This window comes from Macadamia integrifolia, chromosome 2, assembly GCF_013358625.1.
Source record: "Macadamia integrifolia cultivar HAES 741 chromosome 2, SCU_Mint_v3, whole genome shotgun sequence".
In the NCBI taxonomy this organism is placed as follows: domain Eukaryota; kingdom Viridiplantae; phylum Streptophyta; class Magnoliopsida; order Proteales; family Proteaceae; genus Macadamia; species Macadamia integrifolia.
The window spans coordinates 18053522-18079172 of NC_056558.1; the positions used below are offsets into that span (position 1 = coordinate 18053522).

The 25651-nt window shown below is 36.5% G+C and overlaps 2 protein-coding genes across 3 annotated transcripts in view; one reads left to right on the forward strand and one right to left on the reverse strand.

Moving 5' to 3' along the window:
- Positions 1 to 10720, forward strand: part of LOC122089861 (ultraviolet-B receptor UVR8-like) — a gene marked incomplete in the record, with an annotated part of 32142 nt that extends 21422 nt beyond the window's left edge. The window contains 7 exon segments of the mRNA XM_042659601.1: positions 1579 to 1746; positions 4558 to 4629; positions 6612 to 6683; positions 6862 to 6980; positions 9420 to 9505; positions 9617 to 9669; positions 10408 to 10720. Coding sequence (XP_042515535.1) covers positions 1579 to 1746; positions 4558 to 4629; positions 6612 to 6683; positions 6862 to 6980; positions 9420 to 9505; positions 9617 to 9669; positions 10408 to 10485 — 648 coding nt within the window.
- A 2203-nt stretch (positions 10721 to 12923) lies between these two features.
- On the reverse strand, positions 12924 to 15285 carry LOC122094331 (probable receptor-like protein kinase At1g11050). Of its 2 annotated transcripts, XM_042665107.1 has the most exons (2): positions 14946 to 15285; positions 12924 to 14824 (listed from the first exon to the last, which is right to left on the reverse strand). In XM_042665107.1, exon 2 carries the CDS (start codon positions 14817 to 14819, stop codon positions 13077 to 13079), a length of 1743 nt encoding a protein of 580 aa, XP_042521041.1. In that variant the 5' UTR covers positions 14820 to 14824; positions 14946 to 15285; the 3' UTR covers positions 12924 to 13076. The 2 variants fall into 2 exon arrangements, with proteins under 2 accessions (XP_042521041.1, XP_042521035.1); XM_042665101.1 differs by having other exon boundaries at positions 12924 to 15285.
- Between the last annotated feature and the right edge of the window lie 10366 nt (positions 15286 to 25651).

Here is a 25651-nt window from a genome sequence, read left to right on the forward strand (position 1 = left end):
GACCCAATTGGCAGCTGTACAAAGCATTCTTTTTGAATTTTTCATATTCGTTGAATCTGGTCAACTCCTATTTACAATTTGATTTGATAGATAAAAGGTACTTGGCGGATCAGCAGGCATCTCGTGTTCTTCATCTACATTAATAGCTATGCTCCCTGTGTATGGTATTTTTTTTTTCCCCCGGAGGGGTAGCTATCTAAAAGGATAACGTGGTGTTGTGGTTGAAAATCCACTGAATCAAACATTTTCAGAGATATATGTGGTGTTGTGGTCTCCAACATTTGATAGTAGAAGCAGAGAATATTCTATTGTCAAAATTTTCTTTTTGATACTTTATTTTGACATGTTGGAAAGCTTGATGAAAGAAAAAGACTGCCAGGCTTTATTTCCTATTGCAGCTTGACTAGAATTCCCAAGAGACTTTTTTGGGCACTCGGTTTTATGTATGTGATGCTTTTTTCTAATCCTGATGTTAAAATAGTTACTACACATTAGGTTGTGTTTGATGTATACCGCGTAGGGAAGTCTTGCGGTAAAAGTTGTTTAATTGTTATTACTTTATTTCTTATTTAGTTGGACCATGTTACTTTGTTTATTTACTTTCCTAATTTGATTAGGTTGCTGTATTAGTTACTCCTTTGTATTTGTGACTATATATATATATATATATGATAGGAGGGAAGCTGCTGGTATTGACTGTTAGTTTCCCCTAGTAATCTCTCTCTCTCTCTCGACTGTGGTTACTGGTTTTCGATTCCGATATTGTCACAACTGACATTCTAAAACTTCCTAATGATTCTTTTCTTGGTTTATATTTATATAATACTTTGGCACTTCAGGAGACCTGAAATTAAAGGAACAAAACCTAAAGAATAGCTGTTTGCAACTTTAGTCCTTTTATAAATTGATTGCTTGCTTTAGGGAAAAGCGAAGCGTACAGTTCAGTTGGTCATAGAATCAAACTTGTTCTGTGATACGCTATGATCACAAACGGGAGCCATTCAGGCTAATTTCATTTTTTCAGTGAATAACTGATATATGTAAAAAGAACCAAGATGGTGTGCAACAAAAATGGAGCACCCCCCAAACACCAAGACCTAAAAAATATAATAAATAAATCAGTAGAAAAACGATAACCAGGCCAATAACAGCCTAAACCTGCACAAAAATCTCAGAGGATTGCTCCCCCCCCCCCCCCTCTTTTTAAATCAAGGTACAAAGCTTCCTAGCTAGCTCATCTGTCAGAGAATTTTCTGACTCAGTCTCTGATGGAATGGGGCATTAGCTGAAGAAGCCAAGTGAGCTAGCTAATGCACCATTCTTCCTGGAAACTCCATGGAAACTCTCCATTCTTTCCTGAACTGACCTGTCATCGCTTGTGGTTACCGATTCACCCTCAACCATTATGTTGATACCTAATACCAATCTCATCTTCCCAAAAAGTATTTTTCATGATTAGTCAAATTATTGTGGCGTTTGATGCTCCAGTTCCGCTATGGTTTCTATATCTTAGTTCTGTAAAAAAATTACGTCTTGAACTTCTGTTAAAGTTTAGTTGTTATTTATGTAATGCTTTAGGGACAGAAAATGGTTCTGGTTGCATGTGGATGGCGGCATACAATATCTGTTTCCTCTTCTGGCGGTATATATACCTATGGCTGGAGCAAATATGGACAGCTAGGACATGGCAACTTTGAGGATCACCTTATTCCTCAACAGTTGGAAGCTCTGCGTGATATTTCTCAGGTCACCTCTTGTTCTCATCCTTTACACAATTGTGCCTTCGAACTCTTCTTAATTGACTGCCTGAATGACTTCTTTATTTGAAGGAATTTGGACTTCTTGGGTTGATAAAGAATTTGGTTTGGTTGACTACACCTAGAGTCCAAGAAATAACCAATTTATTAAAGTCTTGATCTTTTACCATTTCGAATCAGATTTTGCATATGGCATGGTTTTTTTGTTTCTGCCAAAGTCCCTAACTAATTAGAAGTTATTCAAATTTCTTATGAGTTTTTTCTGCTAGTAAGAGATCGTTCAGATCTTCTCATCAACATATTTCCACAAGTCAAACCCATCAAATGCTAAACCTAAGCTTCCAATGGCATTTTAAGCCATGATATGTGAAAAATATATGATTTGGAATCAAGATATTCATCAATTGGACTCTGCTTTGTGTCACATGCTATATTTCACATATTGGAATATTTCATTTTCCTTCTATAAAGTGGATGAAGTATTTAAAATAAATGAGCAGAATTGTTTTTTCTTGTATATAACCCAAGCTCCCATGAGGAGACACTTTTTTCTGGTGAATATCAACTAATTCTATTCAGCTTTTTATATAATCTGCTTAGTGTAGAGGACCTCTTATTTAATCATTATTTTTTTTACTGGAAAAGAAAACTTTTTTAATTACTTAACCCTTATAATCTCCTCAAAAGTTCAGGGAACACCAAACCTGTGACTTCACTTGGGGATATGGTTGTTCAATTCTGCCTTCTAAATAGTTACATGTGTAGTGATCAGAGTTATCAATTCGGCCGAATAATTCGCGAATAATTCGGCCGAACCGAATTTTTCTGAATTTTATCAAAAATTCGGACCGAATCCGAATTAAAAATAAAATTCTTTAAAATTCGCGACTTTTTCAAAACTGAATATAAATCGCGAATAATTCGGACCGAATCCGAATTAAACCGAATTATTCGGTTTATTTAAACATTATTTAAAAAAAAAAAAAACCAAAAAAAAAAAAAACAATAAAAAACAATTTAAAAAAAAAAAAAAAAACCCAATAAGCTTTTTTGACCGCTTTTTTGACCGAATCCTTCAATTAATCATCCGAATTATTCCGAATAATTCTCTGTCCGAATAATTCCCGAATCCGAATTTGTTAACTATGGTAGTGATTGGAAGCAAGTCCCAAAAAATGCTTCTCTTGGTGATGGAAGCATCTACTCTATGCATCAGTCAATGAAAAAAACAAGTTTATTTCCATCTTTTTGAAGAGCTTTAATTGAGTATCTGAGGATTGTCATTTATAAGGAACTAGAAAGCAAGATTCTGGGGAAATTTTTGCACTTCAACCAGCAAGAAAATGGCTGAATTAGGCTGGAGATGATTACAGAGACTCTAAATTGTGTTGTTCTGGTTTCCAACTATTGCTGGTGGTTGGAGATAGATGTCCCTCAGAAGGAAAGCAAGGTTATTTTGTAGCTATGGTAATTTTTCCTCTTGGAGGTTTCATTCTGCCAACTCGGTAAGCTGATGAATAGGCTAGAGTGTGTACTACTAGAGAGGACTTGTATTTTGGCCCCTATCCTGCAGACTGATGTCCGGGGAGTCTTCATTTCGTTATACTGCTTGCTGTTGTTTTCTATGATGTGGTCGGATCTTGATTAACCTTTTTCTCTTCCAGTTAATAAATCTTTGGGTATCTATTCCATTAGAAAAAAGGGATCCAAATCAGCGTAGGAAACTTTAGTATATGGCTGATTAGGAATTTCCATAGGAACCTGACTTAAATCTAAATCGTGTTTGGTGCCAGGAAGAAGGAAACTTAAGAGGCACTGCAGAGCCCCAAATGCATTCTATTGAGGAGTGGAGGGGGCACCAGATAACATTTAGTAGGATAATTATTTCAGTCCATCTGCACCTTTTTCAGTTGTCCCCTTTTGTTTCGTTGACAGATATATCAGAAAATTATTAAAGAAGGAAGATAAATACAAATCCATGGTACAGAAACAACACCGGGTCACCAGCCCTATAGGACTGGGAAACCACAAGGGAGACTACAGAATATAGATTGGGGAGAGGACCCAGTTACAACGACTCCCAGTGACTCCCAACTTGGCTAACTCATCCTCTAATGAGTTGGCAGATTGCATCCTCTACATATATTCCTCTGAAAACATAAACATCTAGCTTTCCTAATGAAGTTCAAGTGCCCCCACGGTCATCCTGGAATTGCTCGTCATCTGTGATATTTTTAACTTGTTAGAATAAGTGACATTCCTGCATGATGAGGGAGTTTTATGTCCACTGGAGGAAGTGGCCTTCTAACGCTGTAGCTGATGAGCTTGCAAAGATTGGGTCAATAGCCATTCCCTACTTGCTAATTACCCTTTTCATTGGTCCCCTTGTGGTGCTTAGGTTGCGGGTGGTTGTTATTATTGTATCCCTTGCATTCCTTATTTCTATATTCTGTAAAATTCCCATTATATATCTGGAAAAAAAGGGCAGAAAGTGTGATCCCTTTCGCCAGTGAAAACTATTTATATGATATATATATATATATATATATATTTTAATGAAAATGCTCCAGGTTTCTTTAATGGATTATATTTTAACCTTTTCATACGTTTCCAATTAATCGTATATAACTTTATTTCACCTATAAGCTATCTGATTATCTCATGACTCCTATGGTGATTGGAAATATTTCATGGGCTACACTGGTGTTTTAGTATATACTATTTTCTTTTATGTCCCCCATTTTGTTCATTGATTTTCTGGACATAGTTTATTTAGTTTGTTGGGCTCAAATCTTTCCAGATATCTGGTGGTTGGCGCCACACCATGGCAGTGACATCTGATGGAAGACTTTATGGCTGGGGATGGAATAAGGTTTGCATTTCTCATTTCTTGACTACATATATCCCATCATATTCTCAACTGACAAAGTATTGCACCATGCCGTCACATGTTATATAAGTATATCATTCTGACTAAATATGCTGTTGCAAAATGGACTACATGAAAGATTATATAGAATAATAAAATGCTTGAATACAAGTAATCTATTTTTAAGGTTGATTTAGGAAAATAATCAACTATTTTGTGGTGACCTCGATTGGAACGATCTCCCTTTCTAAATTTTCCCTACTTAGGCGGAGCTAGTTGTATAGATTCTCCTCTAGCATGCACAAAATTTTCATTAAGGTTGTTTTGCTACTGTTTGCTGCACCTTTTGTGGGCACAGTTGATACAGTATAAATAACAATAATGTACCTGTACCATGTTTATTTAATAGACTAGAGACCCCTATGGCTTCATTTTTCAAACAAAAAGGGTACACTTTATTTGGCTCACTGGAGCAACCCAGACAAGAGAGACATGAACACGTTCATGCAAATGGCACTGAGAGTGTATAAGAGGTGGAGACATGAAAAGGCGTGTGTAATGCAAAGCACAAAGCAACCAGGTTGAAGCAGTGTTCTTCTCATCTGAGGTACATGCTTTAATAACAATAGTGTGTACCATTTTTACAATTTGGTCCAGATTCCAGCCTGAATTTTTATATAGCAGCACTCCTTAAGGAGTGGAATGAACAAATGGAGTGGAAATGAAAGCGTATTTAAAAGAATCAGGACTCCTGGCATCTTGAAATTATACAACAGCTATAGATTTTGAAATAACCTGTGTGGATGAAGAACTGCAAATTTTGGGGGTCAGTCATCACATTTAAGAAATTGTGCAGATTTGGGAATTTGGGATTTTACCAAGTTCAGTCTATTAATTTACATCCAAAGACAGTAATTTGATCTTATTCGAGGAACCTATATTCCAAATGTTTGAAATGCACCATGCAAACCATCTCAAGTGCTCAATCAAAATTCAATATTTGGAAATTGAACGTGTGGGAAGCCAATTTTTTTCCTATGCTAATGCATGGATGATCCAGATTTGTGTTGGTGTACGATGTCTGATGTCTTGTATTCCGTCGCAGTTTAATCTGAGTGCCGGTGCAGGCGGCTCGACAGAACTGAACGGCAGTCCTGCTTGCCAGTAAGTGGGCCATGGGGATTGCAAGGGGGGCCTCCTCCCCCCGGTGCATAGTGGGGGTGTAGGGGGGGCGCAACCCCCCACCCCACTCGAATTTTCTATTTGAAGGCAGTTTTGTACTTTCCAGATTAGAGTTTTTCGCTCTATATTTGTAGTGAGGTTTTCTTTTTCTATGATGCAAGCAATTTGAGAGAGGTGTGAAAACGAGCACTGTAACCCTATTCTTTATTGATAGTGAAGTAGAATCTCATCTCACTGAGGACGTGGGCAATCTTGGCAAACCTCGTAAACCTTTGTGCATTGTTTGTTCTTGTTTTTCCATTATCTTCTGTATCGTTTTTGGGGTTGCGTTTCTACAATTTGTACATAGATATTTGGAGGACATTATTAAGTATATATTATCATCTTTTTCTATATTTGTCAATATTATTTGATTAAGTCCATGCAGCTGTAGTTCAACACTAATTTCATAATCTGCTAACAATTCAAATGATGTTGAAAGTTTGATGCTTTGTATATTGAGATAGGTTAACATGACCATTGTTTGTTTCATTAAATTCTAAAAGAATATTTAATTTCCTCTAATTGCTTATGGTTTTGATTTATTGTAAACTTACATGGTTTGAATTTCCCTGCCTAGATCTTACTGGATTCTTTGTTTTATGATGTTTCTGCTACTTCATTAAGTATTTTGACTAATAGCCAACACACATGCCAAACTTCTTGTTCTTCTCTTGATTTGATTTCTTTGTGTAAACTATTTCAGATATCATATGTTATTGTCAGCTCCAGCTGTTATGATTTATCCCAATTTTTCCTTACAGTTTGGACAGGTTGGTGTTGGTGATAACGTTGACCACTGCTCTCCAGTGCAAGTGAAATTTCCACAGGAACAGGCATATTCTTCTCTCCTTAGCTCCTTAAACTTACTAGAATAGCTCAGTTGGCTACTCTTTCCAGTCATATGTAGACTTGCTGCTTTTAGTTTTTTATCTTAGGGGTGCATGCTCAGTCTAGTACATTTACTTCTATTGGTAAATTTTTTTTCTAACATTTTCTTGGATTTGATGGCAGAAAGTAGTGCAAATCTCTTGTGGATGGAGGCACACACTTGCTGTGACAGAAAAAGAGAACGTTTTTTCTTGGGGTAGGGGTACAAATGGACAACTTGGGCATGGCGATTCTATTGACGGGTAAATGCATTCCCAATGTTTGAAATTGTGGGTCACCCTTTGATTGTCATCACGATGCATCTATTGTTGGCCTGTTTAAGTGGTAGCAGATGATGTTGGTCTCTTGATGTTTGAGACAAAAATGAGAGAGCTTTCCAAGCTTCAAGCAAGTGTGAAAATGGATTATATACTGTCCCTTTCATATCACTGCCTTCTGTTGATAAAGAGCCCGTCCACAAAAGATAAAACTGGGTGGGCGTACCTGGTGCACAAGGCTCCCGCATGTGCAAGGTCCGGGGAGGCGAGTACTACGCAATCCTTACCTCGAGAATGTCAAGAGGCTGTTTTGACACAACAAGATAAAACTGGGGCACCAATAATAATAATAAATATGATGTTGATGAATTGAATTCACATTGCTATTTCTCTTAACAAGGTAATTTTATTGGAGAAGGAATAGAGGCAGGTCCCATGTATGAAAAATAGCAAGTACATGTACCTTTCTTTCAGAGAGTTTAGTCTGGTAGACAACATAGGAAGAGTGGTTTGGCCAGTTTCAAAATTATGAAAAACCAAAGGAGAAGTTTAAAAAATTTGAAAATCTGTATGAAAGAAAGCTTCAGTCATCTGGTAGTGGTGACAGAATTTTGTTGGAACTTGGGACTTATTTCTACGATTTTGAGGGAAATAACAACTTTTGGGGAGGATCAGGCCATGAAGAGTATTATTTAGAGAATGAACTTGGACATATAATTGAGAGTCAGGAAATTAGCTGGTGTTAAAATCAATGGTTCAGGAAAGTGGGTGTTTTTCCTTTCCATACATCTGGATAATGACCATGAAGAGATTGTTTCAATAGTTAGCCTCTCAGCCTTTATTTGCTCACACAAAAGAAGTTGGTTTGGTTGCTCTTTTTTTCCCTCTTTTTCTTCTATTTTTGCCCTGGCATTGGGGAAGGACTACTTACCATGGGATGTTCTTTTAGAGGAAAAATTGATGTCTGAAGCATTTAAGTGCACTTCGAGGATTAGAATCAGGTTTGGTGCAATGGGGATGTATACTTAATCTGCCCCATTGAGTGTTTTTCTTTGTCATAACATTTTTTATTGTGCCTAGATTCCAAGCATCTTTAAAGAGTAGATTTCAGGATTTGATGGCTGGATCTTATATTATTTATTAGGTGAATGTGGATCCTTTTTTTTTTTTTTTTTGGGTTTTTTGGGGGGGGGGGTGCGGTTGTAAATCGGTGAGTATTCTAACTTGGTGTATTTTCTAAGTGGATCTGACAAACCATTCATTGTTACTTTGATAGATTTTCATTACTTTTAGTAGATTACAGCAAGCTGAATCTATTTAATGTAAATATGCATCCCATTAACCCAAGGATTAAAGTATCGGTATCGATCGTCGTATCGGTCGGCCAAAATTAAGATACGTATCGGAGGGTATCGTATCATATCGGAGATACACTAAGATACGCTAAAGATACACATAAATGGATAGAAAACATTTTTTTAAACACTTTTGCATAAAGAATTTGTTAAAAAAAGCTATTGATAACATGTATTATGCATAAACACTAAATTGAGGGTATCGTACTAAGAATTCAAGGTCTGTAGTTGTCCCATAAATGTAAAATCCTTGTTCCCAACCTTGATTTCCACTTTAGTTAGGGAAAAATATGGCTGACAACAACTTTGGAACAAAAACCCTTCAAAAAATCGTTTTTTTCTGAAAAATTACCCATATTGGCCATTATATGACCGTAGCACCGATACGTATCGATACTCACCGATACGTACCGATATATATATCGATACTCACCGATACGTGCTGATATATACCGATACGTACCGATCGATACATACCGATACTCACCGATACGTACCAATACATACCGAAACGTACATTTTACCTCAATTTTATATTTTTCATAGAGTCGTATCGAGGCATGTCGTATCATATCGATGTGTATTAGTGGTGTATTGATGCATATCGGTATGTATTGTAGGATATATATCAATACGAAATGATTTAAAAAATTCAATGTATCGTATCGGTGTGTATCGTATCGGCCGACTAAATTTAAGATACGTATCGGAGGGTATCGTATCGGTATCGGAGATACTTAAAACCATGCATTAACCCAATTATAGTTTTCTATTATGGTCCTTGCATGTGTTGCATAGTAGTGGTAAATTTCAGACCTTGGACCATGCAGTTAGCTGTTTGCTTGGAGTGCATATATAGTGGAGAATTTGAACATCATTATTTATTTATTTATTTAGGCAGTTTAACTCACTGTTTTAATTCACTGTAGTATACCGAATGTAACCAAGTTCATTAAAAAACCTCGAGAGGTTCAGTACTACTGTTAATTGGATAATTCATTGAAATGCCTTGTTTTTTTTGTCGACATTTGAGTTTCAACTGACAGCATTTCATTTCTGGAAACTGCAGAAATATTCCAAAGATTATAGAGACTTTGAGTGTTGATGGATCTAGTTGTCAACAGATAGAATCGTCAAGGGTTGAATCATTGTCAGGTAATTCTCTGGAGGTTCATTGGCTATGCACATTCTGGTTTAAGCATTTGAAGTGTTTTCCTCAGTATATGCTGTCACTGGAGTTCTCACCCTCGGTGGTTAATTGATTAGGCAAGACTTGGGTTTCACCATCAGAGAGATATGCAATTGTTCCGGACGAAACAGTAAGTTTATCTTTGCTTTGCATTCTTTGGTCTGGGAGCAGTTGAAACTATCATTATTTATTTGGTAAAAACCTATGGGTCCTTCCATGAGAAACAGCCATTCATGATGTTTCATGTCTGCCACAACTTGGCACATCAGCAACCTTGGTGGGTGAGTCCAAGTGATATAAGACCCAGCAACCATTTCAATTGTCAAGTTTCAGCCCAAAACAAGGAGGGAAATCCCTTAAAAAAAGTGAGTTCAAAGTGACACAATTACAGAAATGCTATTAGATTCCAGTCTACATTGCATTTTTATAATTTACAAAACTTTAAACTCACCTTTCTACCACTTCTAGTGCTTGTTTTAGGCCAAACCTTTTAGAGCAATGAGATGGTGTAGGGTCTTCTATCAGAGTTTGGATCCGCCGCTCGTACGATCACCTGATCGTACATGCGAGCATTCAACACTTGTCCCACTTCCTGCCATTACATGGGTGAAAAGGGTTATATTTGGAAGCAAAAGGGACAGGTGTTGGATGCTCACATGTACGACCAGGTGATTGTACGAGCAGTGGATCCAAATTCCCTCTATCCCATAAACCAACCCATACCCCTCCAGGTCTCTTATGTGGCAAGGAAACATGACCTTGTGATGTGTGGTGACAATGTTGCCAAACATAATGATCGATTCACATGTGCATCTTTCTAGCAAAAGTGGATATGATGGATAAGCTGACTTTGACATGTTTTGTGCAGATGCAGGGGCTTCCAATCAAGGGCAGTGTTGCTGATGTAAATGTGCCTGAGAGTGATGGCAAACGAATGCGAATCTAAATCCTCGACTTCCCAGAACGTTCAGAGCCTTTGACTTAACGTGTTTTGAGCTCCCAGCGTTTCATGATGCTGTGTATCTGCTGGATGGCAATACTGATGTTCCACTATATCTACATCACTGTAAATCCATAAACCACTACAGAACTGTATGTTTATTCCTTGTACTGTTGTATTTAAAAAGACCTGAGTCAGTTTTCTAATCTGACTTTTGAGTGCTATTTCTAGTTTTGTTGCATATGGTTCTTTGTCCTCAAGTGCTTCATGACTTCTCTTTTGTGCGCTATGTTTTTTTTTTTTTTTGGGTGGGGGGGTGATGCGGATTCGGGTTCCAAAAGTCGGAATCGGATCGCTTATGGCCCCACAATCAACAAATAATTCAATTTAAACAAACCAGTGGCAGTTATGTAAATAAACAGATTATTAATGAACTGTTTGGAAGAGGGGGCTTAAAAGGAATTAATAGTGATTTGATAGAGCTACAATAGGAAGTGAAACAGAAACAAGGGATATGAAAGAATTAGAGACCAAAAGAAGGGGATAATGGTAAATCAGAATTAAAAGGCAGAAAAGGGGCAACTCACGATTGTGTTATCTTTCTTCCTAGGACCAAAACAGGGGAGGCGATGGTGAGAGATTTCAGTTCGAAGAGGGCTTCTCAGTTAGGCCTCGGCTTGGCCAAAACCTTCAAAGGAAAGGTCGCTGCTGCAGGTCGACTATGAGTCCAGCACCACGAGACAACCCAGATCTGAATGTGAATTGAACCTGCAACTAGGTTTGGTGGTGGTAAAAACTCAGATCTGAATCTTGTATATATTTCTTCACAGCAACACCCCGATTTGAAGGAGATGCCTCTTGGGTTTGTGTCGCTTACTGGTAGAGAACTGTCTACCACAGTCTCAGTCCAAATAGCTTAAAGGAGGCAGAGATCGGTTCTCTAAAGTGGGGCTGTAACTGTCGCCCAAAACAGGGTGAGGTAAAAAAACCAGGAAATAATGGATATGGAGAAATAAGGAAGAAGAAATAAAGAAGCAGAAGAATAGAGAGAGAAAAGAAGAGAGTCAGGGGAGGGGAGAATAACTCACGGCAGCCATGGTTTCATACCAAAATTTCTATTCTTCAAACTTCAAAATCTCAAAACTGAGTTCTTCTTTATTACAAGGCTATTTAGAGAAAATAATGGCATAATTTTGGAAGCTAATAAAAAATGGAAACTAAACCTAAATAGCAACTAAAATAAAAATCAAATCTAAATAAAAGACTGTTAATCTAATCTCCAAATAATAAAGGAAAGTAAATAAAGGGTTGAGGTTTTCTGGTCGGACGCCTCATATAGGAATCTTGTGAGGGGTGTTTTTTGGACCGTTGGATTTAAATTTCATTGTCCTAAAGTGTTGATTTAGAATAAGTAGTATGTATGATAATACACAAACGTTTTGCAAGATAGTCTAAGAAACATTTTTTTGTTTGGTATAAGTGTTTAGGAAACCTAAGATTTACGTCACAGAGCTTTCTCTCCTAGTGTAGCGGCGAAGGGAACAAGTTGCCGGAACTTCAACAGCGAGTTCGTCCATTGCTCGGGTAGGACGATAACAGATTGAACGAGAACCTAGACGAGAGATAGATGCCTGTTGCCCTCTGTCGTGAGCTACCCATGGAGACGGCCGACATGCTGCGATCAAATGACTAAGACTAGGTTAGGTATGCAGCTTTTTCTCTTTTCCTGAACCCCTGACTGCTGCCCTGATCTTAGCAAATCCGAGAGAAACGAAAGAGGGAAGCTGTCGTGAAACTCCTCTCTAACCCTGCGATTTCTTCACTCTCCCTGCAATTTTCTATCTGTGAAACCCTCTCTAACAAACCAGCGATTTCTGCCCCGCTTCCTTCTTCTCTGCCAGCGATTTTATAGCCCTCAGTTTCCCTTCTTGATCCTCTTCTTCTGCAAGCTTATTCATCTCTAACGGTTCTCTGGTCCCCCTCTCTTCTTCTTCTTCTTTCTTGGTTCTGTGAGAGAAAACCCCCCCGAATGTCTGACCTCCTTTCCCTTTGAGAGTTGACGTGGATATATGGTATAAATTTTGGGTAGCGTATTCGTAGAAAATTAACGTATGTCATATGAGGTCTCTGAAAACAAAAAGAACGATTGAGATTAATTGATACCAATTTCACGTTTCAGATTAGTCCAGACCATATATTCTCTTATCTGGTCGGCAGACCAGAAAAACTTTTGCCGTAAATAAAAATCAAAGTCAAAAGATAGTTCCCTAAATCCATCGCCGAGTTGCATGGGGGGGGGGGGGGGGGGGAGGAGGTTATTGTGATGAAGTTATGGATTTTGGTCCTTGGGTTTTCTACAACTTGTCTTGTGAGTCTGTGACTGCATAATTGTAAAATGGGAGAATTCAATTTTTTGTGGACTTGCACATTTGGGGATCGGATGGTTTAGTATGTAACTAGAATGAATTGAGAATTAATGAAACACTTATGTGTCCATCATATATACATCTTTTCATGAGTAATGTACAATTCATCTGGAAGGAAAGTTTGCTTTGGAAATATTTACAAACCCTAGAGCTTCCTTTCTGATTACAATGCTATGCTGAAGGTGTTTCCATTACTGTACCGCATGATGGGTAGCTGAGAGGCAATGGCCTGTCTGGAATCGAAGGAACCTCGATGTCACCTTCCAACATCCTCAGTGCATCCAAGATTGTAGGCCTCTGAGCCACCAGGACATGAGCACATAGAATCCCAACCAGCACAAATCTCTCCATGATTGCCTTTGGATTAGGATTTGCAGGATCCCCATCTTTCAGCAAAGAACTATCCAAAGCTTCTTCTGTTCGTCCTGATTTCACCAGTTCCCATGCCCACTCTGTAATCAGAAATGACCTTGGTGAGCCTGATGATGACAAGTCCAGTGCTTTCCTCCCACACATTATCTCCAATACAACCACACCAAAGCTATAAACATCATTCTTCTCTGTTAACTGGCCATAGAGCGCATACTCCGGTGCCAAGTAGCCATGCGTTCCGGCAACTCTGGTGGTGAAATGAGACTGCCCTTCTCTACTTTGCTTGGCCAGCCCAAAGTCTGCTACTCTAGCCTTCATGTCTGCATCCAACAGTATATTGGTAGCCTTAATATCTCTGTGATATATTGCAGGCTTCACTCCATAATGAAGATAGGCAAGCCCCCTAGCCACATCCAAGATTATACTCTTCCTTTGAGGCCAACACAGAGGCTGCTGCTTCACCATTCTACCAAAGAGATGATCTTCAAGGTTCCCATTTGGCATGAACTCATAAACCAAGTACCTCTGTTTGCCTCTCTCAACATAATCCTCCTCTTCTGTAACACAGCATCCTCTGAGGGGGACTAGATTCCTGTGCTTCAAATTGCTGATGAGCTCAAGTTCATAGCAGAACTCTGCATCCCCTTGAAAATCTGATTCTGTGATTTTTTTCACAGCAACAGTAGTGCCATCTGATAAGGTCCCTTTGTACACAACTCCAAACCCACCTCTCCCAATCAAGTTCTTCTGTGAGAAATTATTTGTAGCCTTCACAAGTTCATCAATCTTGAACCAGATTGAGACATTATTGGGTCGCAACCGAGGCTTCGACACCTTCTGCTCCTCTGCATCAAACTCGGCACCTGAATCGCCTTTCCTGAACCTAGCCCACCAGATATAGAAACCCAATAAAGACGACATAAGCAGAACAGCCACACCCGCACCAGTTAACAAGGCAGACACAAGAGCCGAGTTGGAACGGTGGCTCTTGGAAGCAATTGGAAGCCCAAAAATGCAGGACGCAGTGTCGATGTTCTTAGGCCCTAATTCGTTGGCGATTCCACCGGCATAGAGAACTGTAAAGTACCAGCACTCAGTGGCGTGAGATGTATTACCATCGATAGCAATTAAATTAGCTTGAACCTTAAACCCCGCAGAGACGCAGGCATCACATGAAGTACCAGAGAGATCAGAATTACATCCCAAGTCCAGTGGTGTATTGGATCCGAGCTTATTGATCCAGTCTTGCTTGGTTTCAATTCCTGCGCAAACATGAGGATTGATGACGAACCGTTCAGGGTTGCTGAAGCAGGAAGAAGCAATATCTGAAGGGAGAGAGAGGGAATCCAGCTTGGACTGGAAGTCGTCGAGGCAAGCTACGGAGGTGTCGAGGTCTGGAAGGTGGAAGAGGGAAGTGTCTTTGAGGCGCTGAGCAAAAGCAATTCCATAAACGCTAAGAAGGGTTTGGCAGCAATCTCTTCTTGCTCCATTGTAGCTTGTGTCTAATTGGTAGTTCTTGCAGGCCGAGTCGTCCCACTTCATCGTCTCTACATAGCCCAAATCCATTGGACATGAAGAGATGTTAGTAGTTGCAGCAACTGAAACTGAATTTACAGCTCCAATTGAGAGAAACAACACTACTCTTAAGAACAAGAAAACAAATCGAACCTTCATCTCTTTTACTCCCTCAAATCTCTCTCTGTTTGGGATATGGAGAATGATGAATTTGGTATCAGTGTTACAGTGACAAGCTTATATATTAAGAAATCTGAGATTCTGCCATTATCAAAGGAGGATGCGGGGAAGATGAGAGATTGCAAAAAATTTCAAGGAAATAGAAAAATGGGTCGTCGACGACGACGTCTGATAAGGCCACAGACATGGGAACAAGGCAGTGTTCTTTTTTCCCTTGTTTCCTCGCAGGTTCTATCGCCTTTCCTCGCTGTAAGGAGTGAATGGAGGGAGTTCAGTAGCGATCTTCCAGGAAAGAGGAGAGCCGCCTACTGTCACTACCCTACACGTGGCCAATATTTGAATAAAACTCCCTTACCACTTATTTTTTCTTTTAATACTCCCCTGCTATTGGATATAATTTTTCTTTTAATATTCCCTTGTTTTTAGATTTTTGCATCTATTTCTCTCCTGCCTTTTTTAAGTACCTAGATTATCCCTCATTTTACTTGTAACCTATTAAACTCTTTTCAATTTGATTGGTTCAAATTGATTGAGAATAAAAATCAATACTTTACATGGGTTCCATTCCTCTATTAGAGGGTGGGGAATTCTCATAAATTTAAATCCCTTTTCACAATGGAATGATTAAGTGATCCATATAGGTATTGGTTGAGAACGATACAGATCTAATACTTTTATCAATTTTTATATAATTTCTTTAATCCCTAAAACCACATGTCGCAATCCTAACGGGATTTGTTAGTATCAAATTTGATACTGATCTAATTATATAAAAATTAGTATCTGTAGCATAAATTTGATGCTGATCTAAATTAGTATCAGTTGCGACAAATACCAATCTAATACCGATAAAAAAATTAGATTACTAAACTTGTGATGATGGATGAGACAGAAGAAAAAAAATAATAAAATCTTTAAGTAACTCAATACTAATGCATTTAAAAAAGATAAAATAGAAAAATAACAAAATGGGAGTCAAGAAAAAGTTTGAATTTCAGCCAACAAAGTAACATTTAAATCAAGTAATAACAGAATGACAAAGTTGGTTGCCGTTTTCTTAGAGTAGTAAAAACATATTTTGAACGAAAAAATTTGAAAAAAGTTTAATAGGTTACAAGTAAAAAGGAAGGATAATCTAGGTATTTAAAAGATAGGAGGGAGAAGAGATGTAAAATTCCAAAAAACAAAACAAGTAAGGGAATTTTAATAAATATAGGTTAGCGTAGGGAAGTGATAGTAAATTTTCCAAAAAAAAAAAAAAAAAGGTTGACTATCGTGACATCTTGGGTGACGTGGTTATTCAACAAAAGGTCTTGTCATATATGGAAGGATGATTTGAATACTTTGTACAATAAATGATTAGAACATGAATAGAACGTGTTTATTTTGTTAACGCAAATTCAATCATATAACCCTAACCATTTGATAGTCCATAATCATGAGTTTTAAAGCATTGTTATGTCATTTAGTCGATTTAGTTGGACTAAATTATTGCATGATTTAGAGACTTCGGGATCTATCTATCCACAATGTATTAGTTTAATTCGACCTGCCATGTGATCAGAGATTTTAGGAATTAGTATTAAATCGGTAATATTGGTCAATCTGTATTGATATCGATTGATATAGATAGACAGTAAAATGGTCAAAAAAATTGATATTGATGTTTTTGAAGGTCAAACCATCTAATATGGCGGGTACTTGATTCGATACTATGAGCTAAATCTATGCATGAGTGACCCAATTTTAGCTTTCCTTCATAGGCCCATGCAAGAGACTAGAGAGTAATTATATTGTATCATTTCACAAAGAAATCTCATGTTAAAATCAAATCAAACTGTTTACGGAAATCGAACCGAGCTATTTATATTAAAATTGTAAAATATTTAATAAATGATTTGTTTTTAATTTTAAAATTGAGACCTTTTAGTTAAATGGTTTAATCTCAACTGATAAAACTGAAAGTAAATTGTTTAAGTAAACCATCTAAAATTAATTAATATACACATAGTAAGTTAAGTCATTCATGTTAGAATAAATAATTATGGTAAGAATAAAAAATACCCACTAAAAAAAAAAGCATTCAAACATTTTGAATAAAAAATTAAAAAACGTATAAATGAAAAAATATAATAAAATAAAAGTTAATTTAATGATAAGTTTAAATCCATTTCAATTAAAATTTAAAAAAAGAAAAGAAAAGAAGCAGTTTGAAAAAATAAAATAAAAAACTAATAAAATTATTTGTAAATGTTTTTTATTTCACTAACTGAAACCGTTTGTTAGATAGTTTGATTTCGATTTTACTTTCAAATCTTGCACCAAATAAAACCGAACCGCTTAACTACCATTGGGATTCAATTAATCATGTTGTAGGTGGCCCTTCAAAGGAAAGGAATTCCAGCTATTAAGATTAGGAACCATTATGAATGGATAGGCCCACTTAAGAGAACAACTATACAAAAATCTCAGCTATAATCCATTGCGTAGTCTACACAAAAACTTCTAACTCCAAAAAAAGGGAACGATATAGAAAGAATATATTGAAGGCTTCAACATAAGAGGAAAACATATTTCACATGCTTTGTTAGGAGTTTTTTATCTATGAAATTATGATTTTCCAATGGTGAAAATTTTTGTGGTTGGCAATTTGAGGACAAAATTGATAGATGGATGTCTATTTTGCCACATGGAAGAATGATTTGACAATTATGTATATCTGTCCATTCTTCAAAGCTCTGGATTATTTCATGTTTTGTTATGTCACATGGCCAACTTTGATTGATTGAACTTGATATGTGAGCGAGTGATCTTAGTGTCCATCTGTTTATAAAATTGCAACCCCACTTGATTTACAGCATGATAGATCGAAGTGGCCATCCTCCGTTATTGTCCACCAAATCTACTCACTTTTAAATGGAAAATAAAGAAATAAGAATAACAATTCCAGTTCTCTTTTCCAACCAAAAAAAAAAAGATATGTACTTCGTGAATCATAATCTTAATGAAAATGACATTGATATGGCAATCTCTTTTCTTCTAAAATTGGAATTGTTTAAATGGCACCTCTATAGGCGTATTTAGAATATAACTTCCCCACCCCTAAAGTGTCAAGCAATTTGAAACCTTACTTCTTTTTTTTTTTAACCCTTTTAATACGACATTTTTTTTTCAAGAAAAGTATCTTATCATTTCACATGTATACTAGAAGAGTGTGCAAGGCAGGAATAACTTGTGATAAGGACATAATGATATTCACTTTCAAATTATTTTTGAAAACTCTTTTTTACCCCTACCTTAGATAACTTATGAAAATAAGACAAGGGTGTTTGGCATTTCCACCTTTCGTGGGGGAGTGGGGCTTTTATTTCTCACTCGCTTCTATGACCGGATGCAGCCCCTAGACTCCCGTATTCCATATGTTAAATAGACATATAGAGGTGCCATTTGGGCAATCCTATTTTTAGAAGAAAAGAGATTGTTATAGAAATATCATCTTCAATGAAATTATGATTCAAAAAGCATGTAAATTTTTTAAAACCAAATTTACCTACAAATGTTTCATTTAGACAAATCCATTTTTTAAAAGAAAAGAAATTGTGATAGCAATGTCATCTTCAATGAGAACATGCATCTTTTTCAAAACAAAACACACCGATAGAGATGTCATTTAGATAGTTTCATTTTTAGAAGAAAATAGATTGTGATAGTAATGTCATCTTCGATGAGATTATGATTCAAAAAGTATATATATATATATATATATATATCTAATAAAATTGTTATGTAAATCATGGTTATATTAAACTAATCATTTTTGTATATTTTTTGTTGTATGCACAATTGCATAAATTAACCATGTCAAAAAGATGAATTTTACGATAGTAGGATAAACGTAATGTTCCATTTGATATCATAGCAATGTTTTTTTTTTGCTATTTTAATGTTGGGAAGTGGTTCTCTATCCACGAACACTGGCATAAGAGGTGCTCCTTGTATCTATCTCTCTCCTTTGCAAAACAAAAAATAAAGATGTATTTTCACATGGCGAAGAGAGAGAGAGAGAGAGAGAGAGAGAGAGAGAGAGAGAGAGAGAGAGAGATGGAGTGCCGGCATAGGCCACACTCCCAAACATAGTTCTGTTTTTCCTTCTAATACTAAGTGTTTCTTTTTTCCATAAAGAAAAAAAAGGGAATGTTCCATTATTCCATAAGCACAAGCACCCCCTGCCCCAATAAAATTAAAAGGGAAAAAGAAGGTTGTCAGTCTACTTGGCCCTGCATTTAGACATTGGAAATGTAAAATAACTACCCCTGCCCTAATGGAATAATAAACCCCTTCTCAATTGGATACCTCCATGCACTCTCATTGGCCTCCACGCTGGCATAAAAGCCAACCAACTTGGCAGTGATCTCTCTCATCCCTAAATAAAATAAAAGAGTTGGTTTCAGCATGATGCCTATAACTACAACCCACTTAATCACACTTTTTTTTGTAAGCATTTAATCACACTTAATAACTACCACATGGCAGTATAGTGGGGTCTAAAATTATATGGATAAGTTATCCATGTCACCATCTACCAATGGTATAAAATCAGATCATAATCCGACATTTTCATGAGTTTTAGCATCTTCATTTGATCAAATACCTCAAGAAAATATCCATATTCTTTAGGATATCCTTAAAATATTAAAGGTTCTGCTTTTGATCAAGAGTGGCCAGAATGGTACTACATAATTGGTAACAGAATTGTGATTTTTCTTTTAATATACATAACATCTTTTAAAACTCTACTAAAAAAAAAAAAAAAATCTTTAAAAACAATTATTAGGGAAAGGATTTCTAAAAGGCAGCGTTATTCTACACCAGTGTGGAGTTGATAGGAGCATATGAAAGTTTTAACTGTGGTGAGATTTTCACTTTTCATGGCAGCCGAATGGTGATTTCACCTCATTATCTAGGCATAGGGGCCACAGTGGGAGTGAAATGATGGTTCAAATGCACCATTCGTCCATTTCTTCACTAAATTGACACCACCTAAATAAATCAGCAAGGTCTTTTAAACTGTCATTCCAGTTCATGTTGTTCATGCGGTTAATCGAATCCCATTATCCCATCATGATGACAAATGGTGGTGTATCATTTCAAATGAGGGATCCCTATCAACTAAATTAGCAACTAAATTTCTAAAGACCAGCACACTAACGAACTTCAATGCATCTCAAACAGGTGTCGTTGCTCATCTCCATGTTCTCGATGTTTTCGATTTTTTTGAAAAATCAATATCCACCCCAAGTTTAAACTTTTCTTTTAGAGAGCAATCAATGACGAACTACCAACAAAGGATAAGTTGTTGAAATGGGTGGATATTGATCTTCAATGTAGTCTTTGCCTCACTTAGAAGGAATCTATCTACCATATTTTGGTAGACTGTGAGTTCACAAGGAAGATATGGGCATCAGGCTCATTAGGTTTCAAACCAGATTGTCTTTCATGCGATTCTATGAAGAACCTAATTTCTTTATGCTTTAACTCTAGAGTAATTCCAAATAAAGATTTAAAATGGTTCTTTTCAGTACTCATAATCACTAGTTATTTTATATGGAACCACAGAAATAAATCTACTTTCAGTGAGAAAAAACCTGATTACTTGACCACCATCAAGCAAATTGAAAATTGGGTTGCAAATGGAATCAATCAAGCCACCCAGCGACAGAGGTGATATTTAATCCAACTCAATATCTCAATCTCACACCATGGACACAGACCACCAATCTCCTCATTACTACAAGTGTTACTGAGGAAAATCAAATATGTCTGCATGGGCTATTGCTTTTATTACACAAAATCAATGTCAATTATATCTAACCAACTATGTCTTGACAGGAAAAAATGGTGAGACAGAGGCTCTAGGCTTCATCAAAGGAATGGAGTAGGCAAAGAAGAACAACTGGAAGGTGGACAAACTGTGGAGCGATGCAGATGAAATTAGATTGCTCTCTAAAAAACAATATGATAAACTGTTAGATTTATGACTAAAGACGTTAATTATGTTATACTGTGAGATGGATAACCATCATATTTCTCCTAGTTTTTGTAATATCAAAATTCATAGACTCTTAGGAGAACTTAAAACTCTAGCCTACAAAACTATATATATAGTAGGAAGCCCATATGTAGGAATGACATAGTTATCAACGTAAATATCCCTAAGTAATGGTATTTCTCTTTTGGCTGATAAATAAATAAATAAATCAGCAAGGTCTTAAGAAACATGTTTATATCGTTATGAAATGACAAAAATGCCCCTGATGGCAAAACGGGCCTTTCACAAATCCATAGTAGACCTTAAGAAAGTCAGTGCATGTCTGTCAGTCTTTGTGGTTGGGTTAAGCTAATCATATATCAACAATTATGAATGGTGGTGGAATCGCTGTGTTGTTGGGCTAATCATATCCACAATTATGAGTGGTAGTTAGACCCCTGGATGGATCTTAACTCGTCTTGCACCTTCTAGGGTAACACCCACAACTTTATCAAAAAAAAAAGTAACACCCACAACCAAGATGGGCCAAAAAAATAACCCACCATATCCATATGGGTCCATTAGATACCCTGTGGCCAATAGCGCTAATCCAACCTTTTCCTACAAAAGTAAGTGAATGGCTCCCACATCTAGGATTGGGCCTAACAAAGCCAAACCTCTTTCCATCTCGGCCCATGTTGGGTCAAGATCATGTGGATTTCTTGAGTTTGTGGCTCTATGGTACATTAAATATTCAACTTTCACAATGTGTACGACAGGGTTTGATCCACGACCTCCTCCCTTAGGTGTCGGTTCCACAAGCCGAAGCTACTATCACTATGCTATCCTAGTGTTCGTGATTTTGTATGATCATGATAAATAGGTAAAGTACCGCTTGAAAGTAACAAAAAGTTACATGAAAACCACCATTAAATGAAATGGCATTCTTATACTTTATGAAAGGGCAAAAGATTTGCATACTGTGAGCCCAAACATCCTTCCTTGCATATCACTGTCACATGTGAGGATGAAATGTCATAAATGCCCCCATCAATATGGTCAGATTTAAAAAGGGGTTCTCTCGTTCATCTGAAACTGCATTTGGGCGGTGGAGGGAACCCTTTACCTTTTATTTTTGTGGTTGATGGGGGATTTGTGTAGCATAAACGATTGTATGACTAATAGTTTTCTTTTTTTATTCTAATGGATATAATTTTTCTCTAAACAAAATAATTAACTAGAAGCACATTAACTTATTTTTGTTTAATCCATAGTATACCAATTGGAAATTATTACGTTCTTGAGTAGGCCCTGATTGTTGGTGTTGTCATTGTTGCCAAGACAACCAGTTGACACACTCATACAGTGGTTCTGGTATTGCTAAGTATGTGTTATTGGAGATGACATGTGTTGATGAGAATAGCTACAGCAGAGAGCTACAACTGTGTGGGCTGACATGGTTGAGCTGCAACTGTATGGGGTGACAGATGTGGAGATGAGCTGCAGAGGTTGACATCAGATCATGAGTTGCAGAGGTTTGATGTGGTTGGCATAATGAGGATGCAAGCGCATGTCCTAAAGTGCATAAGAGTATATTAACAGAGGTGAGAAGATGTTGCCAAAGGTGAAGGATGTTGTTGTGTGGAAATCTGTTAATTTTTACAGTAGAAATTGCTTCGGAGTGTTTTTTGATTTGTCCTCCATTGAGAATGTGTGAGAGCCTTTTTTTTTTTTGCTGAGAGCTCAAAACTAGGGAAATGAAGATATCTGAATTAGATTTCCAATTGAATCATATCAATCTGATATCGGAGTGGAAATTTATGATTTGTTCTTCAGACATTGCAATATACTTAAGATAGCAATTTCAACATATACATCAATTACAAGATTAGATTTTGCAACCCATGCACTGCACCTGAGTTGAAGATTCTTTTTTTTTTCGTAAATCACTTAAGTTGAAGGTTATGTCATGAAAAATGTAGTCTTTCAAGTAGATATGTAAATGGATAGTCAAAATCCAAATTTGAATTTGTATCCGTATTCGTTTAGGGACATAAGTATCTAGTCAAAGGATATTTGGGTTCAAATCCGAATTATCCGAAAAATAATTAATCGATTCGATTAGATAATCAATTAACGATTTTGAGGATTCTTAAAGTTTAGACAGGTTCTAAAGAATGAAAAAAAAAAAGATAAAACAACTTAAAAAGATGAATGAAGAGCAAAATTCTACTCATTAAGGAGAGGAAGGTCCGAACCACACAAACCAGAGAGTAAATGGTGTAAATTCGATCTGCATCCGTATCCATATCTAGTCAGGGAATATTCGAATTCGATCACATTTGATCAGAATTCGATCTGTATTCGATCCATTTACATCCCTACCTTCAAGTCAACTTTACATGGAAAAAAATAACGTATCAATTGAAGATCACATAAGGGAGATATGGAGGTCTACATGGATAAACGTCGGTCATTATTGAGACTAAGGTCAAGGGAAATCTGGGTTTTTTTTTCCTATGTTGCGATGCTTGTTTTTCAAGGTCTTTCCTCCTCCTGGTTTGAAACTTGAATCATAAAAAATTAGAAAGCTTGAAATCTATTTTCATATGCTTAATTCAATCCCAATCTGATCAAGGAGTATGGATCTCGAATGTAAATGGTGTGTAGTATGACCAAAGTGCTCTGTTTACAAATACAATGGCTTGCAGCATAATTTTTGAAGGTTTACTCATCATCTGGGTTGGAGCTGAGAACATAAAGTAATAGATCTTCAAGCCTAAAAGAAACGTTTCATTTTTTTAATCTAACAAACAACTCACTAGCCAGTGTCAGAAAGTTGTCATTTTGCATTGCAAAACTACCAATTTGGTTTCAATATACTCATTCTTGTCTCTTGGTGAAGAAGTCGCCATATTTAATAAGATGATCATGAATTTGCTGACCTGTGTTGACAGCCTGCGCAGTTGAGAAGTTCCCCCATAAATTTCTGGTCCCATCTGGGAAGATTTGCTGATTCCAGTCCCCTCTCTCTCTCCTCATATGTATCTTGCACCTGTAAAATAAGTAAGGGATCGGCATCCTCTCTTTATCATAGCTATCTGAATGATCGACATATGTCTAGGTGTTAATTCAACGGTTGTATTTTTATCGATCATAATAGAGGTATCGTATCCAAAATCATTAGATCGGCACTTGGATACATGTTGATCGTCCAAATAACTATGAGCCGACCTAGGCGATCACAATTTATGAGAGAAGCTAGATTCAATAGTAAGATGACCCCAACGACTAAGGTGGGCCTTAGTAAGTCAATGTATGGGGTTCATAAAAGACAGCTCATAGGCGAATAACAAGTAATATACCCCCATTTTTCTACTAAAAGTAGGTTGATGGTACCTCGCAACATACAATTTCTCACACAAGGAAGGGGAGAGAGGGTTTTGAATATGTTTACCATGGAGTCTTAAAAAAAGATTAGCTCCTCTAAAATAATTATATTTAACAAGAGTTTAAGTTATATACATAATCACAATCATGATTACAAAAATTTTCATTTTCTGTTTAAAATTGATTCCACCTCATTTCCCTTATCTTCCATTTGCTTGTAACGAGACTCTTTGTAGAACCAACCTTCCTAATCACGCTTCAATATTTTGAAAAACCTAGACAAAATCTAACAGTCAAACCGATGGCACTATCACATGACATGTTTTTTGGGTTATTTCCTTTATTAGGCTCAAGAATACAAAGAAAGATAGAATTGTTCGCCTGTATAGGTTTGTTAGAAGATCATATAGTCGAAATTGCTTGGCCTATGGTATATTGGTGGTCCAATTTATGGATTGATTTCCTCCTCCTTTAAAAAAGAAAAAACAATACTCTTCGTTCATAGCAGGCTATTCAGTAGTCCCTTATTGAAGGGTATTATTAGTTTATTAATAATGTTTGGTTATACTTATGCTTTAGTTTTTCTCCTTGTCTAATGATAAAAACTACATGGTATAAAAGTTTTTCTCAGTTTGTTTACTATAAATTATAAATTAGGAATGGGAGCTTGGCACACCTTCACCAAAAATTGAAAAACACTCTCTAATACTTTTCATATAGCAATTCATGTGGGGTTGAAAAATTATGCATTTACCCCAAAGTCTTTTATTTACATGTCAACTTCCAACTCAATCTAAGTTTTTCAAGTGAAAAACAAGGAAAAAAAAAAGAGACTACCAAATAACTAAAATTGGGTGCATGGACATGCAGAGGGTATGCGCACATATAAGATTAATTTTAAATTTGACATGTAGATAATCCCCATAATTTTTTTATTTATTTATCAATTTATCAAAAGAAATTCCAGATCACCTTTCCATGTGGTAGGAAACACAAGGCATGCTGATATAATTTGGTATTCATATATCCTCGTAATTCAAATGCTAGCAAGAACAAATTTGGTACTTATTAATATTAAAGAATTAAATTAGGAAACTTGTTAGCTAGAAGAACAGTAGATTTAGCATCGATAAATGTTACAATCACATATAGATATTCACTTCCAGTTGCTTAGTTATATACAAAGAGAAAAAACAATCAATTTGTTTAAATGAAACTCTAGTTAATTTTAATATAAGTACACAATTAATAGATACCTTTC